This window comes from Tamandua tetradactyla, chromosome 12, assembly GCF_023851605.1.
Source record: "Tamandua tetradactyla isolate mTamTet1 chromosome 12, mTamTet1.pri, whole genome shotgun sequence".
In the NCBI taxonomy this organism is placed as follows: Eukaryota; Metazoa; Chordata; class Mammalia; order Pilosa; family Myrmecophagidae; genus Tamandua; species Tamandua tetradactyla.
The window spans coordinates 63,925,550-63,949,815 of NC_135338.1; the positions used below are offsets into that span (position 1 = coordinate 63,925,550).

General features: G+C 45.3%; 3 protein-coding genes, 1 non-coding gene and 1 pseudogene across 10 annotated transcripts in view; 2 read left to right on the forward strand and 3 right to left on the reverse strand.

The window, feature by feature from the left end:
* ZNF839 (zinc finger protein 839) overlaps window positions 1–2,401 on the forward strand; it is an 81,920-nt gene extending 79,519 nt beyond the window's left edge. Inside the window, exon 9 of the mRNA XM_077123590.1 lies at window positions 2,316–2,401. The gene's annotated coding sequence lies outside the window, so the exon portion shown is untranslated. The remainder of the gene's footprint in view (window positions 1–2,315) is intronic.
* On the reverse strand, window positions 1,315–23,063 carry CINP (cyclin dependent kinase 2 interacting protein). Of its 3 annotated transcripts, none has more exons than XM_077123615.1 (5): window positions 22,953–23,063; window positions 10,233–10,401; window positions 9,015–9,144; window positions 4,684–4,813; window positions 1,315–3,207 (listed from the first exon to the last, which is right to left on the reverse strand). In XM_077123615.1, exons 1-5 carry the CDS (start codon window positions 22,999–23,001, stop codon window positions 3,005–3,007), a joined length of 681 nt encoding a protein of 226 aa, XP_076979730.1. In that variant the 5' UTR covers window positions 23,002–23,063; the 3' UTR covers window positions 1,315–3,004. The 3 variants fall into 3 exon arrangements, with proteins under 3 accessions (XP_076979730.1, XP_076979731.1, XP_076979732.1); XM_077123616.1 differs by lacking the exon at window positions 22,953–23,063 and adding an exon at window positions 21,551–21,636; XM_077123617.1 differs by lacking the exon at window positions 22,953–23,063 and adding an exon at window positions 22,279–22,383 and having other exon boundaries at window positions 1,320–3,207.
* Window positions 15,153–17,929, reverse strand: LOC143652237 (protein SEC13 homolog pseudogene; annotated as a pseudogene).
* On the reverse strand, window positions 15,572–15,678 carry LOC143652748 (U6 spliceosomal RNA). Its single transcript, XR_013160811.1, has one exon. It is a non-coding gene; the product is annotated as a U6 spliceosomal RNA (small nuclear RNA).
* Window positions 22,396–24,266, forward strand: part of TECPR2 (tectonin beta-propeller repeat containing 2) — a 130,646-nt gene continuing 128,775 nt past the window's right edge. For 4 of the 5 annotated variants that reach the window (XR_013160523.1, XM_077123584.1, XM_077123587.1 and 1 more), the window contains exon 1: window positions 22,396–22,521. The gene's annotated coding sequence lies outside the window, so the exon portion shown is untranslated. Of the gene's footprint in view, window positions 22,585–24,266 lie in introns of all 5 variants that reach the window. The other variant, XM_077123585.1, reaches the window with a different exon arrangement.

A 24,266-nucleotide genomic window follows, 5' to 3' on the forward strand; every position in this document is an offset into this window, starting at 1 on the left:
ATTCTTTTCCCTATAGTTTCTGTTTCTTTTTGGATTTCAGATGTTCCATCCTCCAGTTCACTAATTCTAACCTCTGTCTCTTGGAATCTACCATTCTGGGTTTCCATTGTTTTTTTTTATCTCTTCTACTGTATCTTTCATTCCCATAAGTTCTGTGATTTGTTTTTTCAGACTTTCCATTTCTTCTTTTTGTTCATCCCTTGCCTTCTTCATGTCCTCCCTCAATTTATTGATTTGGTTTTTGAAGAGGTTTTCCATTTCTCTTCATATATTCAGAATTAGTTGTCTCAGCTCCTGTATCTCATTTGAACTATTGGTTTGTTCCTTTGACTGGGCCATATCTTCAATTTTCCTGGTATGATATGTTATTTTTTGCTGGTGTCTGGACATTTAATCAGATTTCCTTGAATGTGAGACCCAACAGGTTGAAAGACTTTCCTGTGAAGTCTCTGGGCTCTGTTTTTCTTATGCTGCCCAGTATGTGGCTCTTGTCTGTCTGCGAGTCCCACCAGCAAAAGATGTTGTGGCTCCTTTAACTTTGGAAGGCTCTCCCTGCTGGGTGCATGGTGGAGACAGAGGAAAGGTTGTAGGCTGGTTTTAATGGCTTCAGATTGCAAAGTCCTGGGATCTGAATTCCTTGAGAGAGGGATTCCACCTGAGTTGCATTTCACCCCTCCCGTGGGGAAGGTTCAGTTGGTGGAGAGCCCTGAAAGCAGCCTGTTTCTGCGTTTGGGGCAGTTGCAACTTGTGTAATCCCGGCGCTGAGTCCAGAGGCGACCAAGCCTCTGTAGAAACAGCCACAGAAGGCTCTGTTTCGCCCCCTTTCCTCTTTTTCAGTTAGCCCAATAGGCGACTTCTGCCTTGATCAGTTTCGCCTGAGCTGGGGGCCTATTTTTAGTAGTCAGAATTTGTTTATTAATGCCACTGTTGGTGTTTGGTTGGACTCAGTCCCTGCTACTGTTGTAGACTCTTTCCTTTCCCTCCGGGAAGCTGCCTGTGGGGGAGGGGCGCCGGTCGCCGCAGCTTGGGGAACTCGCTGATCCGAGACTGCGGCCGGTCCGGGAAGCCGCCTGCAAAGGAGGGGTGCCGGCCACCAGCTGCCCTGGCTTGGAGAACTCGCCTCTCCGAGACTCTCAGTCGGTCCGGGAAGCCGCCCGTGAGGGAGGGGTGCTGGCTACCGGCCGCCGCAGCTTGGTGAACTCACCTCTCCAATACTCTCAGCCGTCCAGGAAGCCGCCCATGAGGGAGGGGCGCCGGCCGCCAGCCGCCACGGCCCGGGGAAGCGCGTGCCACTCAGGGATCTCACCTCTGCGGAGCCTCGCAGCTGGTCCAGCCGGTCCAGACTGGGGTACGCTGTGTGTCCAGTCTCTGTCGTGGCTCCGGGAGCTGTTCTATACCGTTTCTGGTTATTTAGTAGTTGTTCTGGAGGAGGAACTAAGACGTGCACACCTTACTAAGCCACTATCTTGGCCCCTCTCCCATACGATAGACTTTTATTTTTGGAATATTTTCTTTCTTCTCCTGGGACGTACATATTGTTGGGTGCTAGAACTTCAATTTCACCCCATATGACAAAGCACAGAGTTTCTTATATTTGCCGCTGGGAAACAATGTAAAACTGACACACACACCCCTGCCACATTATTTTATGATGATGCTTGTGCCATAACTGCATGTGTTGTATTACAAGTCTGCCTTCCCTCCCAGTCCAAATATCTCCTTTGAGGATCATCTGTAATACTGTTTTTGAGCCCTGGTTCCAAGCACAGAGTTGAGTACGTAGTAAGTTCTTGGTACTTCTTGGCAAAACAATGAATAAAAAGATACTAGAGTCTGAGGGCTACACTTCTGGTCTCAGTTCATGGTAGCCTAAAAGAAAAGCAGATTTGGGATCTGCCATGCAGTAGCCACATGGCCTTGGACAGCTGCAGGCTCACTGCCTTGGTTTTCGGTTATTTGTGAAATGCACAGGTGTTATAAGTAGTCTTCTGAGGTCCCTCTCGGCTCTAAATTCTACACACATTTGTCCTTCAGTGACTTGAAGTTAAAATTGTTTCGCTAACCACAGATGAGTGGTTAAATATAAAAAGCTAAAACAACATGATTAAAAATGATTATTTATTAAATATCACTATGTACACAGCCCTACAGAAAAAAACAGTTTGGGATCAGAGAATTTATGAAAAAGGCAAACACAGATGAAGAAACCATGTAACAAGCAATGTCACAGAAAAGAACTCCATTTAAAGTAGACTTCTGGATAGTTTAGTATTTTCTCCACACACTAATTTTTGGCCTTTCTCTTATTCTAATAGGATACATTTACCATGGAAACACTTGCAAAAATCTGCCAGACTCTGAGACTGATGCCAGAGTAAGCAAGGAAGATGCTTTATTTGGCCTGTCACATCCTAAACATGCAAACAGAGGCAATTTTTAGGGGGCAGCTTTCATTTCCATGATGCCAATCTTTACTCAGTTAACTCTACATTATCTTAAAAATTTGGTGTATTTACGAAACTGATATATTCTCAAAAAAATTCAAACAATACTGACACATTAAATAAAAATATTAAGCCAGGGCTTTTTTGTGCACTCATAATGTATAAAACACACCCTATTTACAAAAACCAGATCAGTTGATCTATTCAGGAACTCATTTATTTCATCTGGAAGCACTCATGGGTGATGGATTCAGAGTAGGTACAGGTGACTCAGAGTGGTGGCGGAGGAGTGGGTACTGCCTGATGAGAAGCACCACATGGTAGATGGCTCGCAGCAGGAACAGAAGAGAGGCCACCATAAGGAGCGGAGGAAATGGTCCAGCCTGGAAGTCCTAAGGTCTGTGGGTGGCCATGCCAGAGCACAGCATCTTAGACCATGGTTTGGCCCTGCGGCCTGTCCAGGAAAGGGGAATTCTGAGGCTGTCTGCCTTGGGAGACATGGAAGGAGAAGTGGTCTGGCATCTGGAGGCTGAGCCCAGAAGCAGAAGGGTTCTGGGAAGTCACAGTGCCCGGTGTCCTGTTTCGAGCAGCATGCCCTCCAGCTGTAGCTTGCTGTCACTCTCTACATATGGCTGGTGCAGCCACATGGACAAATAGCTCAGGGTGAGATCACGGTCTGCAGTGTGGGCAAGCTCTTCAACCATGGTGCGCTTCAAGAGGAGTTCCTTCCTGTACATGTCAGAGAGCCTGCGGGAAACGTCATCTGAAACAACCATCAGAGGAAAGAGAAATCCCAAGAAAAACTGCCTTTAAATGCTTTCAATATATCAAGTTCCCCAGTGAGAAATCCTAATTTTTTAATCACTAGAATTTGAGGTAGAGCCCTTGACCTGGGGTGAATGGACACTTCTAAAAGCCCCTTGTTAGAACCTGAATCAGAAACAGCTCTGAGATGAGGAGGGACCAGATATCCAGGTCATGCTAGCTGGCATAGGTGTGCAGAATCAGATAATGTGCTGAGAATCATGAAATTAAAAATTAAATTGTCAGTTTAACTCCTCGTGACCTGCAATGATTGCAAATAGCTTCCCCACAAACGGACAGTATTTCAATAAACATATCACATTAGGTGATTTTATCCTTTTCTCCCTCAAAAAGTGAAGTATCAAATCAACATCAAATAGATTGTATGGGTGTGTGAACAAAACCGCTTTAAAAAAAAAAAAACATCGACCAAAAGGAGGAAGAGCGAAATGAGACAAAATAAAGTCTCAATGGCTGAGAGATTCCAAAGAGTCGAGAGGTTTGGAGGTTATTCTTATGCATTAAATAGTTATCACCTTGTTAGTCAAGATGTAATGGAGAGGAAGGAACTGCCTGAAAATGTAGAGCTGTGTTCCAGTAGCCATGTTTCTTCAAGATGACTGTATAATGATAAAGCTTTCACAATGTGACTTGTGTGACTGTGAAAACCTTGTGTCTGGGGCTCCTTTTATCTACGTCATCAACAGACGAGTAAAACATACGGAATAAAAATAAATAATGGGGGAACAAATGTTAAAATAAATTTAGTAGATTAAAATGCTAGTGATCAATGAAAGGGAGGGTAAGAGGTATGGTATGTATGAATTTTTTCTGTTGTCTTTTTATTTCTTTTTCTGAACTGATGCAAATGTTCTAAGAAATGACCATGATGTGAATATGCAACTATGTGATGATATTATGAATTACTGATTATATACGTAGAACGGAATTATATGTTAAGAATGTTTGTGTTTGTTATATTTTTTAAAAAAACTTAAAAATTAGAAAAAAAAATCAAATAGCTTAACTCTTCTTTTGAACCTAATAAAGCTGCAAGTAACCCCTTAAGAAGTCTCTTTATTTAAATGAGCTCATTTTTCCTAGTAGTCAGTCTTCAAAGGGGTTAGCTGAAGAGACCTAAATTTATTTGTTAATTAAAACAAACAAAAACTGCCTTTCTTCTTCAGAAAAAGAAGTAATATATACATTTCTGCCTCTACAAATAAGAGAGAATTCATTCTTCCCACTGGTTTTAAAGGATTAATGACTAGAGCTTGCTTCATGGGTCTCCAGGTAATTAAAGCCAAAAAGTGCTGGTTTTAAGATAATAACCTTGAATTGAATTTCAAAGCCTTGTCACCTTCTTAAGATCTAAATGCTACCAAATGCCTTGTCATTTTACCACCTGAAAATCAGAGCTGAAGGAACTACTTACAAAACTGGGAGGTGGGCCAGGTGTGAAACAGGGGGGCCCGCTTACTGTCCTCTCCATAATGGTAGTTTTCCAGGTCACAAATTCCTTTGGTGGTTGAAGACAGCTTTTCCATTTTCATCTGTATTTTGGTCTGAAAACATATTAATTTGGAACATGGAAATATTACTTGAAATCTATTCCAATCTCAGAGTCAATAACTAAGATTTCAAAGCTAAGAAGCGTAAGTCTATTCAGATGAAAATTCCAATAATTTAACACTGTTAACTCCATGTAGAGCAAATTTCAGTGGAGATGGAGGTAAAGAGTTGTGCTTTCATTAATTTGGATTACTTCACAAACTCTCAATTTCCAGTCCTGGAGAAGAGAGAGCTTGCTGAGACACCCTCCCCCCAACTGAGATTTATGAATGAAACTAATTTTTCAGCCCTGGGAGAATCCCAGTGTAGGTACTCCTGCTGCTTTTATGGAATGGAGGAGAGAAGGCATCAAATAAGGACTTTCTTTTATTAACTGCCTTTATTTTATTAGCTGCCTTTCAATAAACTCATTCCCAGTTATTGAGTCTACCGAATCCTCTTTGAGCCTGGGTTTACTTTTTTGCAAAATAGTCATAAGGACAGGCAGCCATGACAGATGGAAGGAACTAGTGACACCTGATACTGATGATACCCTCATGGATATCAGGCTCCATGATAAGTCCCATAACTGCATCATCTGCACAGCCACTTCCCAAACATCCCAATATCAACTCCATGGGCAGGCAAGGCAGCACAGCACACAGCTAATCAAGTTCTTATACTCACAGGGCTGGGAAGGGGAATAATTGAGTAAAGTTTGCAAAGCATGTAGTTGGAGCTAAGTAAGTGTTTGTTAAATAAAATAAATAGGAGAAGAAACTCCAGGATTTTAGATTGAAGGAGCATAAGTCTACAAATTTCTAGCTCCTACATGCAGTTAGCTTTTATGTACACAGGGGGCAAATAACGAACCTTAATTTTTACACTTGATCCTTTCGACCATCCTCCAATTACATCTGAAGTGGGATATTCTACGTTTAACCAATATTAATTTTTAAAAGAATCCATATTCTTTTCCAAATGTTCTCAGGTTCGATATTTCACTTGATCCCACCCCAGGAGGCAGGCCTCACCATTTCTGTTTCGTAGCTGGGGAAATTACTTGAGGTTGCTGAGCTAGGACAGGGACGAGGCCAGACCTTGGGGCCAAGTATCTGACCGCATGTCCTAGGACACCTGGTCCTATGTGCTTTCCTCTGCACCCTGTGGCGGTCCTGTTGTACCTACTCTAAGAGATGCTCATAAAGATCAGGAAGCAAGAAAACCAGAGGCTTGGCACCAGGCCAGAGGTGGCAAACTGACTCCATAGCTTGGTGATTAATAAAGAGACTAGAGTTAAGTACACATATGCAGGCCCAAGGTACGAGTGCATGAACCATGACCCACACTTCCCTTCTAGGGTCACTGCTTCAACCCCATAGCTAACACAACCACACTGCAAAATGTTACTCCAGCTTAGGGAAAGGTATGCAGCCAATGCCCAGCAAATCAAATGTATGAAAGACACTTAAACCAAGTCTGAGAAATCATTTTCTAAGGATGGAGGAAAACAGGAAAAACATTCTTAGTATTCTCATAACACCAACTGTTGGATTTGAACATGGAATGAGAACTTATTTCCAAATGAGCTTTAAATAAAATAAATTAACTGAGCAGAGAAACTGGGTGCCTGACACCCAGGGTGAGGTCATGCAGTCAAAGATCATTCTCTAATAACAAGAACCAGGGCTCCTTGGAGGAATGGATGATTCTGGAACTGTAGTGCCAGAAATTAAGTGCAAAACAAACCCCCAAATCCCACAAACCCCACAAGGATGGGGATATGTTAAAGAGGCACAGGAACCAACTGAAAGCTCCTAATGGTCAAAGCCAGAATAATCTGAACAACGAAATCAAGTGCCAGTAGACTGTAATCCAAAGTTCCAGATAAGTATCTCTGAGTCCATACTGATATAAAAATGATGGAATAAATTAGCAAATGGGGGAGAAGGTGCAAATTTCCCATGCAGGAGAATTCCAAATAATTTATGTAGCTCCCCTGCCCTCACAGAGGTGAAGCATCACTCCCCTCCTTAGGTGTGGTCTGGGCAGTGACTTATTTACAAAGGATGGGGGATAAAAGAGGACCTTTACAGGGAAACCTTTAACAGCCCCAAGCCAGGCAGTCAAAGCCAACAGTCCCAGGATAAGTCATATTGACAGCGGGTACCCTTGATAGGATATGATGAGGACACTTTCCCTCTGGGGTCTTGCTCCCCAAAGCCCACAACCCCAGCCTAATCATGAGAAAAACATCAGACAAATCCCACTTGAGGGTCATTTTATAAGCGCCTGGCCAAAACGCCTCAGAATTGCCAAGTCATCACAAATACAGGAAGTCCAGGAAATTGTCATAGCCCAGAGGAGGCTAAGGAGAGGTGACAACTAAGGGTAACATGGGTCCTGGGACAAGGGACATTAGGGAAAAACTAAGGAAATGTGAGTAAAACATGGACTCTAGTTAATAAGGATGTATCAATTTGGCTTTTTAATTGTAATAAATACATTGTACTAATGTAAGATGTGAAGAGCAGGGGAAACTGGGTGAAGTGGGAGGGGGATGGTATATGGGAACTCCTGTAGCAGCTCCTCAATCTCAATCTGTAAATCTAAAACTGCTCTAAAAAACAGTTTATTAATTAAAAAAAAATTTGCTGCAACAGAGACCTGGAGGCTTGGGAAATCTGAGAGAACACATGGTCCCTGTTTCCCAAGGGTAGGGGGCACAGGCAGGCCTGGGAAGTTGTGTTCAGGTGGCAGATGAGTAATGGCATTAATTACCCTGAGCCACAGCCTGAGAAACATCCTCCCGCCTTATTCCAGTTATCTGCCAATTCTTCTGGCTCCTACCTTGAAGTCAGGGTGCCCCTGACCACTCCAACTCACTGATGCTTGCCATATCCTCTTTTAAGAAAGAAGGAGGCTGCAGGCTTGGAGACTCTGACATTCTCATAATGTGGATGTGAGGAAGTTGGGCCATGGGCACGTGTTTCTTATCATAGCACAACCCCAAGGCCAAATCGAAGAGGGAATCACAAAGAGTACACAGGACAATCATAAAAACCTAACAGTTTATCTAGACAAGTTGAATGTGTGTCAACCCCATAAATCTCAAAAAGTCCTGAACACAATATTGCAATTCAATCACAGAGAAAAGGCTAAATTCCAAAGTGTCCCCAATGCATTTTTTCCTCCTCACTTTAGTGTTTCTGAAATGAAGTATGTACCTTACAGTTGATGTGATATTTAACAATGTAGTATTTCTTTTAAACCTATAGTCTGTCTTATATTAGGTAGAACACTAAATTTGAGGATGTGGTATCTTAGAGAAATACAATTATGTTCAATAGATTCTGTTTAAATAGGCAAGGATGCACGGGAAGCATTAGAAACCGTTCCATCAAAAAAGGTTGAAATATAAAGATCTTGCATGTTTATAGGTAAGCTTTAAGTTATCCAGTTCAAACACACACAAAATCTTATTTCCTGTGGGTTGTAAAAGATGAGGTGATATTATATCAATATCTAGTAGCTAATATCAATATCTAGTAGCTAGCATGGTAGATACTGAACATTCAGCCATTAATGTTGAATCATTATTCAACGACATTTACTGAGTGTCTCTTATGTGTCAGATCGGGGCTGGCAAACTACGGCCCACAGACCAAAGCTGCCCATTCACCTATTTTTGTGCAAGCTAAGAATGGTTTTTACATTTTCAAATGATTGAAAAAATCAAAAGAACAATAATTTTGTTGCACATGAAAATAATATAAGATTAAAATGTTGGTGTCCATAAATAAAGTTTTCCTGGAACACCACCCAGCTCATTTATGTATCATGTACAGCTGCTTTGGGGCTACAGAGGTAGGGCTGAGTAGTTGAGACTGAGATTGTGCGGCCCTCACAGCCAACTATTTACCATGTGAAGCCCTAAAAGTGTGTGAAATTGCCCTGGACACCATGAAGGGCAGGCAGGACAGAAGGTCTAAGGCAGTAACCTGAGGAACAACAAGATTTATAGGGCCAGTGGAGGAAGAGGGATCGCCAGAAGTGGCTGAAGAGGGAAAACAGACATGAGAGAGGGAGGAAAAAGTCTGCAGAAGGAAGGCATCGCCAACAGTGTCAAACACTGCTGAGTGGGCAAGCAAACCCAAAGACAGCCATTAGAGTCCGGGACAGTGACCCTAGGTGGCTGGGATCTTTGGTTCTTACCAACTCATCCATAGTGGCCTGCAAGGCCTCACACAGTGCCTCAAGCTCCTTGTTATATTCTGGATGCATCTTTACTTCATTTCTATCAGCAGCCAGGCTACAGTTCTCTAATTCCATCTTGTCTTTACTCCTGGAAAAAAATAGAAAATAATGGGAATGAAATATACTCCGTAAGCTTGCCTTATTGTGTTTTGATAAATCCTAGGAAACTTAATATCCACGTTAATTACTTCAGCTGTTTTGCATAAGCCTTCTTGTTTCATGTTGTGTTATAATAAACGTTTAGTCATTATTTACATATACAATGAATGTGTCCACGGGTTACTCAGTTTTGCTAAGTCAATTACATTCAGCCAATGTGTGGCATCCGTGGAGTACAGCAAAGTGCTGGGGGTACAGCATGGACTTTTCTCTCAAAAAGTTGACAATCTAGAATGTGAATTTTAAACTGATGGCTGTGAACTCTAGGGCATGAAATCAATTGAGTGGGATTACAATCAACATTTAATAAAAAATTAAACAGGTTAAATAAAGATACACTATCAGAGATCATCGTATGTAGTAAGGATTAAGAACTGTTTCATGGAACTTGCTTAGCAGGATTCTACCAGGAAAAGACAGCAGAGGGTCAAAAGAACATGATGTGTCTGAGGAAACTTCACACGAAAACAGTTTGGCAAGTGCCAGGAGATAATGCCAGGGAGTAAAGACTGAAGTCTGCAAATAAAAGTAAGCTAAAGGAAGTTTTTTGGTTTTTTTCCATTTATAACTTCAAGAAATTAGAAAAATATACAGGAAAGTGCAAAGAACAGAAAGAGCCAATCAGAATTGGCAACTGCTAACATTTTCCTCATAATTCCTTTGTCTTTTCTTAGGAAATAAAATTAAACGCTATTGATAAACATGTGGTTTTCTTTATCCACCAGGCCATTCTTCCCAGAAGCAACCATCTTCTTGAACTGAGCTCGTATTCTTTCAGCCTATTTTTACTTACAGTTGCAACCTATGTAGTACTGTTTGGTATTTAAAAACTTACAATTACAGTTCATGATGCATGTAAGGTTTTACACTTGCTTTTTGGTTTAAAGTTTTGTTTTTTAATTTAACCATGATGACAAACAAAGAACACCCTTCCCACTCTAAAAGACTATCATGAAACTTCTGCCCCATCATTAAGAGTGAAAAACTCAGTGCAGGAGGCAGTCTGCATGTACTTACAATAAACTCATTTTCAGGTTGGCAATACTGTTTGCAGTAGCAAAACCTGCATCATTGAGCTTTTCCCATTTCAGGATTAAATTATGCCAATCAGCTGCATTGTCCTTAATTCTTCTTGCACTGACAGATAAGACAGGTTTTCTGGGAGTTGCAATTCCAACAGTCTTTGCTGATAAGGAGTAAAAAACACATGATTATTATGAAACCCACAACCATAGTTATAGGGTAAATATCTTATCACTTTCTTTTTTTGTAAAGTTTTTCAAGTTTAATTATTCCTCCTTAAATAATTTTAAGTTCTACATTGAACAAAACAAATACAAATGTATTTATCAAAGTAATTTTAAACACATAGTATGGCTTAAAAGTCATCAACTATTTCTGCATCATCACAATATGTGAGCACCCTTTAGACATTATTCTGCTTCACACTGTACACGTCTACAGACAATATAAACTAAATTACTCTGCCTTAAATAGGAATAAAGTATTAGGATGCTAGTGAAACAAATTAATTTCTAGAAATTTTGGTAAAAACAATAAATATTAATTTAATATAATTCAAGACATAAGATTTGGAGGGCTTATCTCTTCCCTTTACATGTTAGAAATTTCTTGCAGAAAACTTATCTGACTTAGGAGGAATAAAAGGAAATAGGCATAGCTCTCCATTCATCCTATGCGGGATGTAATATTGGCCTCATCTCTCAGGCCCTCCACCTAGCAACTTCTGACCTCACATCGCACCACTGTCTTCTCACTCTCCGATTGGCCCAACCTTCCTCCTCTCGCTCTCTGCCTAGCAACATCTTCAAGCTATTCCATTGGACCTTTCTGCTCTCACCTCACCCAATCCCTCGCTGCCACCCTTAGCCTCCTCACCAATCACGCAGCGCGCCTCCCCTGCCCCCCCCCCCCCATTTCCCTCTTGCCACTATATAAAGCTCTGTACTTCCTCTAATAAATGTTCTGGTGTGCGATGCCTTGCCAGCCCCATCAGTTCCCGCGACTCGTTCTTCGTCTTGCGCGCCCTCCAGACCTTCGAGCCCCCGGGACCGGTCGGCTACCGAGTTCCCCCGTCTCGCTGCGAGGAAGACCCCAGGCGGGAGCTAGGGAAAGCTCCTGCAATTGGCACCCGAACAGGGACCGGCACTACTCGTCTCCTCGTCAGCCCCGTCGCCGTCGCTCGACAGGTAAGGGCCCCCGTCCCTAATGGCAAGGGACCCTGTATAAACCACCCCCACCACCCGGTCTCTTACCTACGCTCATCACTATTCGCTCCTGCCTTCACGGCTCGCGGCCCCCGTCCCACTGCACCCCGCGGGAGGCCTTGTCTGCGCAGCACCCCCATAACGCAGAAGACTTTCCCATCAACTCCGATTCGGATACTGAGTCCTTGTTCGAGCAACTAAACAATGCGCTCGAACTCAACCCCCCTAAACTAAACAATATCGAGGCCAATCAAGATGGCGCACTTCCGCCTTCTTGTTCAAATGAAAAAACGGGCAAACATCCTCTTTCTCCTCCAGAAGAAAACAGGAAGTGCCTCTACCCCTCCCTCCCGCCATCTAACCCGCCACTTCCTCCTTCTTCAACAAACAAAAACGGGAAGTGCCCTTCCCCCGCCCTCACTGGGGAAAGCCCCCGGCAGCCATTTTGCGTCGCTTCCCTGCCCTGTCCGCCATCTTATGATCCCACTGCCCCACCCCGTCCGCCATCTTGTGATGGCACCACGCCCATTAACCAGCCCCTTGGCCGTCCGCTACGCCGGCAGCGATCTCGGCTGACCCCTGGCACCCCCTGGCAATTCTGCCTGCAATATAAGCCCCAAGCCCCTCTTTCACACTAACCCCTTCGTGCACGCGCTGCCTCCTCTCCAGCAGCCAGTTTCGTGTTTCCCCATGAATATCCAACCCACTCCTCAACGCCCTCTCCCCTGGTACCCCTTCAATGCCCATGGCCTTAACAGCCCTTATGCCACCCATCTCCTAGAAGAACTGTCCCAACCATTATGTACCCCTGTTGACTGGATCTCGTTAGCGCGAGCCATTCTCACCCCCGGTCAATATATTGACTGGCGAGCCCATTTTCATTCAGAGGCAGAAAAACAAGTTATCACTGACCATGCCTCCGGCATTGACCTCCCGGCTGAAGCCTTCACCGGGACACGCCCCTTCACCCTTCCTGCGCACTACGCGCAAGCCCCACCGGGCTTCTGGCTCCAATTAAGGGAAGTAGCTCTATGAGCCTTCCGCACATGTTCAGCTGCTAAGCCAGAAAAGTTCGCTAAACTCACTCAAGGCCGGGAGGAAGATTTCGCCTCCTTTGTCTCACGGGTCACTGACACCTGCGAGCGAAAAGTAGCTGACAACCAAGCTCGAATGGCACTTGCCAAAGAGCTCATTTTTGAGGGAGCCCTCCCCGCTTGTACGCAAGCACTCATCCCAATAAAAGAAAAGGGGGTGCACAACTGGGTCCTAGCGTGTACTAACATCGACGCTAGTGCCTCCTCTCTGGCGCAAGCCATCGCCACCGCCATGTACCTCACCTCAGGCTGTTTCAAATGTGGCGAGACTGGCCACTTTGCCCGAGAATGCCCAACAGCTAACACCCCTTCACACAGGTCCCAGCGCAAACCTCCTACGCCCTGCCCTCGTTGCAACAAGGGCTACCACTGAGCCCAAGACTGCCGTTCGTCCTCTCGGCAGCCGCCTTTAAACTCCAGGGGGGGCATGCCTCAGCCCCACCCCCAAGAGGCGCAGGCCCAAACCAAGCAGGGCCCCAAGCCATAATGTGGGCAGTTCCCATTACACCTCACAAACCCACCCGCGTGCTTAAAATAAATCAGCAGTGGTATACAGGCACTATTGACTCTGGCGCTGAAATATCGTGCCTACCGGCGCACCTAATGACTCAGTGGAAGGTGGAGGAGGGCCCCTCCGTCATCGGAGCCACGGGCTCCACCCCCTCTCTACGCGCCGCTCGCCCCTTAAAATGGGAAGATGATGAAGGCCGTTCGGGCACCTTTCAGCCCCTCTTCCTAACTACTATTGACCAAATCCTATGGGGCTGAGACATTCTATCAGCCGCGGGGGCAATGATTACCACTCAGCCCCCCCCAATAGTTTGCGCCACTGCTCGCATAACACCTCCAACACCCACTCCTCTACAATGGGACACAGAGGAGCCTATCTGGGTGGAGCAGTGGCCTTTACCTCCCCATAAACTGGCTGCACTCAAAGCGCTCGTTAAAGAGCAACTGGAAGCTGGTCACATCGAACCGTCCACCAGCCTCTACAACATCACCCATCACTTTGGCATCCCCTACAACCCACAAGGGCAGGCCATCGTAGAGGCTATACACCGCAGGCTTAAAACTCAAATACAAAAGGAAGAGGCAAACCTCCCCCGGTCCTCACCGGGCGACCTCATTACGGCTGCCCTCATACATCTAAATCTCCTCACATTCGATTGAGAGGGCCTCTCTCCCGTACACAAACACTGGGGACCTTCTCATAGGCCCACACAGGCCCCACTAGTTCGCTGGTGCGACCCAGCCAGCAACGAGTGGAAAGGCCCCACCCCTCTCCTCGCCCAAGGGCACGGGTTTGCTTATATCTTTCCAGAGAATGCGCCGCAGCCAATCTGGATCCCCGGAAGGAACATCAAACCCGCCGCAATGGCCGAGCAGGCGATTCCGTCGCAGAATGAGGAATCTGACACACCAAGCTGCTCGGATGTCCCTGGACGGGAAACCACCGCAAAAGGCGCCGGAAGACACCGAATTACCTAAACAGCTTCTCCGCCTCTATGCGAGAGCCCATCCTACTCTCCCCCAAGTCTCCCCCACCCTCATTCAAATCCTTGTTGCCATGCTCTCCCTTGCCTCCACAGGGCAAGCCGTGGAGCTCTGGGCTGCCATCCAAAACCCCCCTGGTGTTCTATTTCTCACTCCCGATAGCCCCTTCTTTCCCCAATTTCACCATTCATCCTGTACTCTCAACCACCCTTCTCTCCGAGTTAGCAGCAAAATTCTCCTCACTCTTTCAACCTTCAAACCTAATTTTCTATAGTATTCTACTCCTTCTTCTAATTTTACTCATCCTAATTATTGTGTGTTTAGCCCGGCGTGCTTCCGCCAACCGGCAAAAAACCCAACTACTCGCTCTTGCTACCCTACAGCTAATAAGGGGTACCGCCTGCCTGGAGGAGCGCCGCCAGGCTCAGGTCTGGTTAGCCAGTGTTGCCCACCCTGGGACCTAATCGTCCGGCCGGCGAAGGTCCCCAGGGGAAGTCCGTGAGTATGGGTCGGTACTGCCCTTCGCGAGACTCCGAGGGAGCCTGCTACCCGCCTGGTCCTCTGGTCGCTCAATACCTAGCAGCGTGCCCTCTCTTCTCCACTTCTCCTCTAACCTTATCCCTCCTTTAAAATAAAAAAGGGAGGAATTGCCGGATGTAATATCGGCCTCATCTCTCAGGCCCTCCACCTAGCAACTTCTGACCTCACATCGCACCACTGTCTTCTCACTCTCCGATTGGCCCAACCTTCGTCCTCTCGCTCTCTGCCTAGCAACATCTTCAAGCTATTCCATTGGACCTTTCTGCTCTCACCTCACCCAATCCCTCGCTGCCACCCTTAGCCTCCTCACCAATCACGCAGCGTGCCTCCCCTGGCCCCCCCCCATTTCCGCCTCGCCACTATATAAAGCTCTGTACTTCCTCTAATAAACGTTCTGGTGTGCGACGCCTTGCCAGCCCCATCAGTTCCCGCGACTCGTTCTTCATCATCTCGCACGCCCTCCAGACCTTTGAGCCCCCGGGACCGGTCGGCTACCGAGTTCCCCCGTCTCGCTGCGAGGAAGACCCCAGGTGGGAGCTAGGGAAAGCTCCTGCAATCCTATCACATATAAAAATAAAATTTATGTAATTTTCAAAACTTAATTTTGTATACGTACACTCAATTTCTTTAAAATGGCAAAGTAGAACCCCTTCAAAAGATCACAATAAATTTAAAATATTTTAATTTCACTGCATAAGCAGCTTAAATAGTTATACTTGCATAAATGACAACTCTGTTTTTCTTAATTGTGGCAGTATTTAAATGTCTTTATAACTTTTAATAGAGAAACTGTCTGAAAGGCTATACCAAAGGGACAAATAAGTCTGAATGAATAAACAAATAAATTCATTTCCTGGAAAAAGACAAACAGAACTTTATCTCTGTTTTTGTTTTTATAAGTAATATGACTTATTCAATTACTTTGGAAATAATACTCCCCCACCAATAACATCTGAATCCAAAAGGTACCTAAAAATGGACACACACACAATATATATATATATTTTTGGAATGCTTCATGAATTTGCAAGTCATCTTTGCACAGGGGCCATGCTAATCTTCTCTGTATCGTTCCAATTTTAGTATATGTGCTGTCGAAGCAACCACTGGACAAAAATATTTTGAAACAATACTTTTAAAGATCAATTGTAGTTTTTTCCCCTTCATACCAAGACTGCTTTCAGCTAGAATTAAGTTACAATCCATACAAAATCATATTACAATCCTTAAAGCATCATATTAAGGCAGACGATCATTCTGTGGTTGTATTTATAACTATTCCTAAGAAAATAATTTTGTTGGAGCTGGGTGTTTTTCCCAGTTGTTTGATTAGTTGGCCCAGAAGAGGCAGTCTGGGCAGTCAGGGGAGCCAGGCCCACCTGTCTTGTCATTGTTCATTCTGCTGGCTCTCTATAAATGAAGCTGATGTGGAAACCTAGCCCTTGTCGACATCATTGATACATACCAGCTGCCTGTCCACTGACTCCTTCAACAGGGTCACTTTATTGTCTCTGTCCAAGACAGCCAGGATGTTGTCTGTGATCAACTAGCTTACATGCCACATGACATCACTGAATTTATGCAGTAGTTTGGGGGACCATGTATTGCCTGAGGCATCATCACCGGTTCAAATGAATACACTGCCATCCTGGGAGCAGCTGGCGATGGTATGGGTAGGCAGACCAATGGAGGGGGTCCAGGCCACGTCTTGAATCCTGTCACTGTGAGCTTCCAGCCTCTGTTCCTCCTTCCACTGGCTATACTCCTCCTCCATCCACAGCTTGATGAGGTTGTCATAACTGCCTGATGCAAACTTCTTGATGTAGTGGGGTTTCTGCCCTGACGGCTGTTCTGAGGCTTCCAAGTACAACAGCAAGGGGCCAGCTGACAGTACTGCAGCCAATAGTATGAGCACTGTTGATCTTCTTCACTTCCCACTGGCCCTCTCCGGTGTAGGTCAGCAGGGAGATGGCCTCATCCAAGCTCCCACTAGCCAGGCTCAGGCCATGGTCATGCAGGGTCCAACCACAGAGTTCACTGATGAGTCATGTCCTGTGTGCTTGAGAGTCTTCTTCCAGGTACCTTTTTCCTCTTTCCAGATGATGACTTTCCAGTCATACAAACAGCTTGTCAGGATGTTGCTATACATGGGGTGGGCCCAGGACACTTGCCGCACAGAAACCCTCATGATCCCTGAGGTCAGCAATGAGGATCTGCCCTCCATCGTGCATATTGAAGATTTTGATGCACCTGTCAAATGGGCAGGTTGCCAGGCGAGTGCCACGGTAGTCCATCTGGGCATCGTGAATCATGTCCTCATGGGAAGTGTCCACGGTATTAGTTAGTGACACCGTGACTGCGGCAGTGGCAGCTCCCTTTATCTTTACTTTTACATTTTAGATTTCACTAGGAATAGCTGAATCCTTTCTCAGGTTAATGGCTCCACAGTGTTTTTACCTTGAGCATCTTTACCACTTTCAAAAGCTAGAAATAAGGTGGAGGGTTGACTTTCTGCTAAAGGACCTCAATGGCTCCCCTTACTTTCCCTATAGGATAAAGCCCCAACTTCTGAGGGGATTCCCTGAGGCAGGCACTTTGATACATTAAACTTGTTCAGAGCTTTGTGGTTCATAAATGCTTGTTATTCCAAGACACACAAAGCACTGGATGCCAGAGGTGCAGAGCCGAATGGGTCTGCCAACAGCCCAGCTTGGAACTCAGGTAAAGTCCAAACCCTCTATGGCCTTGAGGACCTGGCTCCCCCTCAGCCTCAACCCTCACTTCAGTGTCCTACCCCAGTGCTTGGACCCCCAGCTAAAACGCACTGCTGGCTGCTCTTCAGGAGCTAAGTAGCCTCCAGGACTTTACATGTGTAATTCTTTCTGTCTGGAAAGCCCCTGTCTTCATCTAATCCTCCAAGACTCACACAGATCCTACTTGAGGGAAGCTCCCCAACTGCTGGAAGCTGACTCAGGGCTTTTATGTTCCCGCTCCACCCCCTTCCTGTGCCTTCTTTTCTTCTGTACTTGAAACCTCCAAAGGCTTCTCAAGGCTCATAGGACAAAATCCCAAACCCGTAAGAAGCCCCTTAGGGATCCAGGCCACAACAGCTCTGAAAACCCCACTGCCCAAGTCCGAATCTCAGCTCTGCACTGCTAGGTGTGCGATTTGGGGCAAGTTAGTTAACCTCTAGTAGCCTCAATTTTCTCATCTGTAAGGTAGGATAAAAAAATTACTTTGTAGGGTTCTTGCAAGGATTAGATAACATGCATAAAGCTGTGAGGGATGAGCACAAAAGCAAACACCAAGATATTACTTATTATCACAAGGGTTCCTGTTATCTACGTCTTGGGTCTTTCACTTACCCAGCTTTAGCCTTGCCCAGGTACTCTGAGATGTCAGCCTTGACTCGGCACAAGTTCTGAACTTGACCTGGAATATACCTCCTGTCAGTGTGTGCTGCCACTCACCTGGGAAACTCCCAGTATCCTTTAGGGCTTATAAATACCATATTGACTTTCCATTTATTCTTTCACACATGAATAACCAATACTTGCTGCATGCATATGTCAGGCACGAGGAACAAACTGAATAAATGGACCAGAACCATTTTCAAGGTACTCACTTTCTAAGGGGGAGGCAGATAAGAAACAAATGATCGTTATCAGTTCAGATCATAAGTGCCACAAAGAAAGTAAAATGGGGTCTTGTGTTAGCATGACCCCCTGAGAAGCTGTCATTTGGGCTGAGATGTGAATATTGAGAAGTCAGAAGAGGGAAGGGAGAGGCAACAGCATACACAAGGTCCTAAAGCTAAGAATGAGCTTGAAGAGTTTAAAGCACAGAGAAAGAGTAGTGTCCCTAGAATAAAATGGGGGATAGAGGTAGCACATGAGAAGGTGAAAACAACTAGAATTTTATAGGCCAAGAAATAAGTTGGGATTTATACTAACCATGATCGAAAGAGAGCAATGGGCTTCCAGCATGGAAGATACATGGTCTGGTTTACGTTTTTTAAAAAGTCACATCCAAAAAGAACTTTTCCTGGATCCCCAAGTTGAGCTGGGACTTAGTGCATTAGGTTTCAGAACACTGTATACTTCCACTACCTAAAATTCACTAGTATAGTGTAGTTGCTTGTTTAAATGTCTGTATTCACCCTAGACTTTAAGGTCCACCAAGGTAGTGGCTCTATTTGGTTCCCACTTACCCCACAGGACATAGCATGAATTAAATGTGTTAAATGAAAGAACAGCTCTTACCACCTGTTGGTACTTTAGTGTCTCCCCTCAGTAGTGGTTCATGTTATTTTGTTTTAACATTTTTATTGAGGTATCTTCACATACATACAGTCCATTCAAAGTATATAATCAGTGGCTCACAATATCATCACATAGTTGTGTGTTCATCACCAGGATCATTTTTAGAACACTTGCATCACCCCAAGAAAACAAATAAAAAGACAAAAGGAAAACCCCATATATTCCATACCTCTTACCCTACCTCTCATTGACCAGTATTGCAATCGATCCAACTTTTTTACCCCTTACCCCCACCCCCTATTATTTATTTCGTTGTCTTTATTTTTTTAACTCATCTGTCCATACCCTGAATAAAGGGAGCGTCAGCCACAGATTTTCACAATCACATGGTCAAACTGTAAAAGCTATATAATCATCTTCAAGAGTCAAGGCTACTGTAGAGCAGCTAGAAGTAAAAACCTAAAATTGTGGAATGGTGAGCCATGCCAAACTCTGAAATCTGTTCTACAACTAATTATTGCAACGTGCTTTGAAATTTATTGTTTTTTTTTTTTGTATATGTGTTATTTTTCACAAAAAATGAAAAAAAGTTGATTGTGATGATTAAAAAAAAAAATCCTTCTAGCCTCCAGTCTTCTGGAACAGCTAGAAGGAAAAATCTGGGATAATGGAATGGTAGCCCATGACAAACTCTGGCATCTGTTCTGTAACTACTTGCTGAAGAGTGCTTTGAAAATTATTGCTTTTTTCTTTCTTTGTTTTGTATATATATATATATTATATTATACAGAAATAAGTTAAAAAAAAAAAAAAAAGGAGTCAGTGCTACTGCAATACAGTTCAACAGTTTCAGGTACTTCCCTCTAGCCACTCCAATACACTATAGCTAAAAAGGGCTATCTATTTAATGCATAAAAATAACCTCCATCTCTACTTTGAAACCTCTTGAAGTCTCTCAGCCACTGAAACTTAATTTTGTGTCATTTCTCTCTTTCCCCTTTTAGTCAAGAAGGCTTTCTTAATCCCATGATGTTGGGTCCCAGCTCATTCTCGGGAGTCCTGTCCCATGTTGCCAGGGAGATTACACCGTGTGTGTTTGGGGGTGGAGGGGCAGTGAGTTCACCTGCCACGGTGGCTTAGAGAGAGAGAGGCCACATCTGAGCAACAACGGAGGTTCTCCAGGAGTGACTCTTAGGCATAATTATAAGTAGACTTAGCTTCTCCTTTGCAGGAATAAGTTACAAAGGGGCAAGCCCCAAGATCAAGGGCTTGGCCTATTAAACAGGTTGTCCCCACTACTTGCAAGAATATCAGGAATTCCCTAGGTGGGGAAGTTTAACCTTTCTACCTTTCTTCCCAAGGGGGCTTAGTAAATACTTTTCTATTGTCTGCCCGAGGTGGGGAAGTTTAACATTTCTACTTTTCTCCCCTTCCAGGGGACTGAGCAAATACTTTTTTATTGCTTTCCCAAATTACTCTGGGATGTATTGGAGCATCACACTGACCTGTACCAACCAACAAGATCTCACTCCCTATTTAAGATTCTGTATAATTATGGTGCTCAAATTAACTGACCACACAAGTTAAACTAGATAGTGGGCTACCAAAAATATAAATTTTGCACAAAACAAACATCTCTTCCTTTGGTCTCACACACGCTTTGAGGTTTTAAAATACAGACCATATCATTCTTTACCCTGTCTTCTGGTTTACCTTAGTCCTATCCAGATCAGCTTCATTTATATCTCTAGTTGAAGTCTCTTCACATTTTTAACTTTTTAAAAAATTGCTGTATGGAGGAATGCTAACTTTCATAGTTTCAGGGCTCTGAGTCTCAGTTGCTACACAAATACCTGAAGTTCTAGGGAATGACCAGGTTATACACAGATAGTTCAGAATCTTAGAATTTAGTAATAACAGTTATTACTCTGGAATAGATGTGACTGCTATAAGAGCTTACAATCTAGGAACCTTTAAAACAGGCCCCAACCTGACAACTCATACTCTCGTCTTCTATTCTCAAAGTCTGTATATTCTAGTTAGTCCATATGAGTGAGGCGTGATAATATTTGTCGTTTTGTTTCTGACATTTCGTTCAGTATATGTCCTCAAGATCCTAGTTGTATGCCTCAGAACTTCATTACTTCTTGCATCGGCTCAATAGTCCCTTGTGTGTATACACCACAGTTCCCCTTCCATTCCAGTAGACGTACCCTTAGGCCACCTCCATCCATTGTAAATTGAGAACACTGCTGCCATAAACACCAGTAGGCAACTGTCCATTTCTGCCCCAACTCTCAGTACCTCCAAGTACAGACCTAGTAACGGGTTGTAGGATCATACGGCAACCCCTCCCTTAGCCTCCTGTGGAGTCACTACACTGTCCAGCCCCTCGGCTTCCCTACCAACAGGGACTAGGTACCTCATGCTCTCCACATTTTCTCCAGCACTTCTATCTCTGTTCATTTTAAACAGTTTTAGTCGCACATCATACAATACAACCTAAGTAAATATGCCTTTGCCATGACAATCCGGACATTTCCTTTTCTTACACAGAAAACCCCATACCCCTCCCCATGCCCCCCCCCCCCCCCACTTACTGACATCTAGTTTGGGCAATTACATTCCATGAAAGCATATTACAATGTTACTGTTAAATATAGACCCTAATTTGCATTGACAATATTTTTTTCCTGTATACATCCCAATTTCAACACCTTGCAATGTTGACATCCATTTGTTCCCTCTCATGTAAAAGCGTTTTTATATTTGTACATTTAATCACCATCACTGTCCAGTCTAGGCATCGCTAGGTTATACTGACTCAGTCTTTATCCTCTATCTTTCCTTCTGGTGTCATACGTGGGGGTGCTCATCTTATTCATCCTCTGTCTGCTCAAACCCAGCACATATTCAGGAGTTGAAAACAAAGCATGGTTCTTGAATTTAAGACACTTATGGGCTAGTAAGGAAACGGAGACAAGTAATCAGTCATAGTAACGAGCGGAGTGAGGCACAGCATAATGGTTAACAGCCCGTCCCACCTGTAGTTCAGGGGCTTAAGTGAGGCTCAAGAGAGCGGATTTACGCCCTTAGAACACTCGCTGGGTGCCAGTCTTCATTACTAGCAGAAAAATCTGTGGCAGGAATTCTGAGGGGAGTTCGGGGATTTCAGGAGGAGCTAGGCAGGGAAGGCTCAGCACCCAATGTGCTTTGCCGACACTAAATCATAACGAGGATAATAACGATTTAAGTATTAAGAACCATGCTCGCCCTTCGTATACATCGCGTTTGACTGTCACTATACAAAAAAACTGAGTCCTCGCAGACTGAGCACGAGCCCCTTTTAACCCGAAGGGAGCTTCCCAGCCTCGGTTCTAGCCCCCGGCCCCGGCCCTAACACCCGGAGCCTCCCCGCCGCGGGAAACACGCGCGTCTCACTTACCTTCCATTCCCGCGGACATCCCGAGAAGACCGAAAGCTGGTCCCCAGAAATCCGCAACGTCACTTCCGCTCTTCCCAACCCGCCTCTGCTGGTGGCTCTGCCTTTCTAGCCAGCCAGCTGCCGCGGGGCTGTGCGGGCTGTGTTGCCCTGGGAACGGGCTCCCGGCAGCCCCCGCGGCCCGGATCTGTCCCCGCCTCCTCCGGCTAGGCCGGGCCGACGAGTACCGAGGGGCTACTGTGGGAGGTGAGTCTGGCGACGCCGCTGGCGGCCCCAACGCCTGGCCGCGCGCTCTTTCCTCGCCTCCAGGTGCTGCCGCTTACGCCTTCCCGGGCCACCCTTCCCTCGCCTAGCCCCCCGGGGTCTCCGTTACCAGTCTCACCCGCACGCGCAGACGGAGGACCAGAGGCTATAGCACCCGAGTGCGGCGCTAGCTGCCTGGCGCCAAGCCCGCGGGTCCCAAGCTGGTCCTCAGGCCCCCGCCTCGTTCGCCGCGTCTGCCGGTGCTCAGCCCATTTCCGCCCCTCTCTGCCCCACCCTCGCGCCCCTTCTGCGCGGCAGGCTCGGGGCGCCGGGCGCCTGTGGCTTGTGGGTGACGGTACTTCTGTCCTCCGGACCCTCGCTGCCGCCTGCCTACCTCTGCCCACCCGCGCCTGGCATTAGGCCTTGACATGTACCCAGTAGGTGCTCGTTCCGAGGATAACTCCCGCCTCTCTCACTCGGCATTTTGTCCTGAGAGTTGAACTAGGTAGCGAGGGTTATAGAATGGGGTACCCCGGAGTCATACCGTGGCTCAGGGCGGAGCTCTGCTTCTGTGTTCTGCGGGCACGCGGCATCAACACACTGAGCTTTAGGTTCGTCGTCACTAGAACGGGGAGAATAGTTTCTACCTCTGGGCTGGTGGGAGATTAAATGAATGTTTAACTGTAAAATGCTAGGCAGGGGACCTGGCAGGCGCTGCTTTTCAATAAATGATAGCCAGCCCCATGTTGGAACCCACATCTGGGCTCTCCTGTCCTCCTTCGCTTGCCTCCCTACTTTTTTTTTTTTTAATGTATTTTCTGACTACTCATTAGTTTCTCCTTCTCCACTTGCACTTCTTTTCCCTGGCCTTTGTCCTTCCTCTCTTTCTCAGCAAGAGTCCGAAATTTTATTTTGTATTGCTGTTCTGTCCCATTTCTTAGCAGAATGTGGGGTACCTACCCGGTGCACCCTTGCCTCATCTACTGAGTGGTCAGTTGCACATGGGGTTGACTGCTTTCTTGCAGCCAGTTATGGGAAGTCCTCAAGCCCAAATCCCAGGCATTGGCAGAATCGAATAAAGCCACTGTCGTCCCTTGTGACTAGAGATAGAAAGGACTGTCATCTCCATTTTACTGATGATGAAACTGAAGCTTAGGGAGGGAGTGTCACTTGCCCACTTATGCAAGGCTTTTTGTGCTTTCTGGTACCCAGCTATGGTGCACCTTGCTGAGCCTCCCACCTTGCTTCTTTTGGTAACCAACTTACATCCCCTTCTGAGCATTAATTCAGAAATTAGTTGTTTGGGATCCATTGTGTGACAGGCCCTGGGGCCAGTCTCAAGAGATGCTGTTGTGAACCAAACAGAGACCTGCCCTCTGGGAGCAGTATAACCTCTGAGCTTTCAAACCAGAGTACTAGCAGGTCCAAGTCTAGGGCATGTGCTACCTGAGTTCTCAAAAATGGCTGGGCAGAGAGGTGGGGAAGATGGCCTAAAAAGTAGCTGCTTCTGAAGGTATGACAGATAAATAGCTTTTGTTAGGTTTAAGTTATTTTGTAGCCACATTATCTTTTAATAGAAACTGGCTCCTACTAGATTTGGTTTCCTGAAGTTATACTTCAAGTTTGAGGAGGGTCTGATTTCATATTAGCCTCTACTCTGTATATAGTTTCTACAGAATGTCTACTGGAACTTAGTGGAAAAGAAGGAAGGAAACATATCGGGCAGAGCAGTTAACTGAACTTGGAAA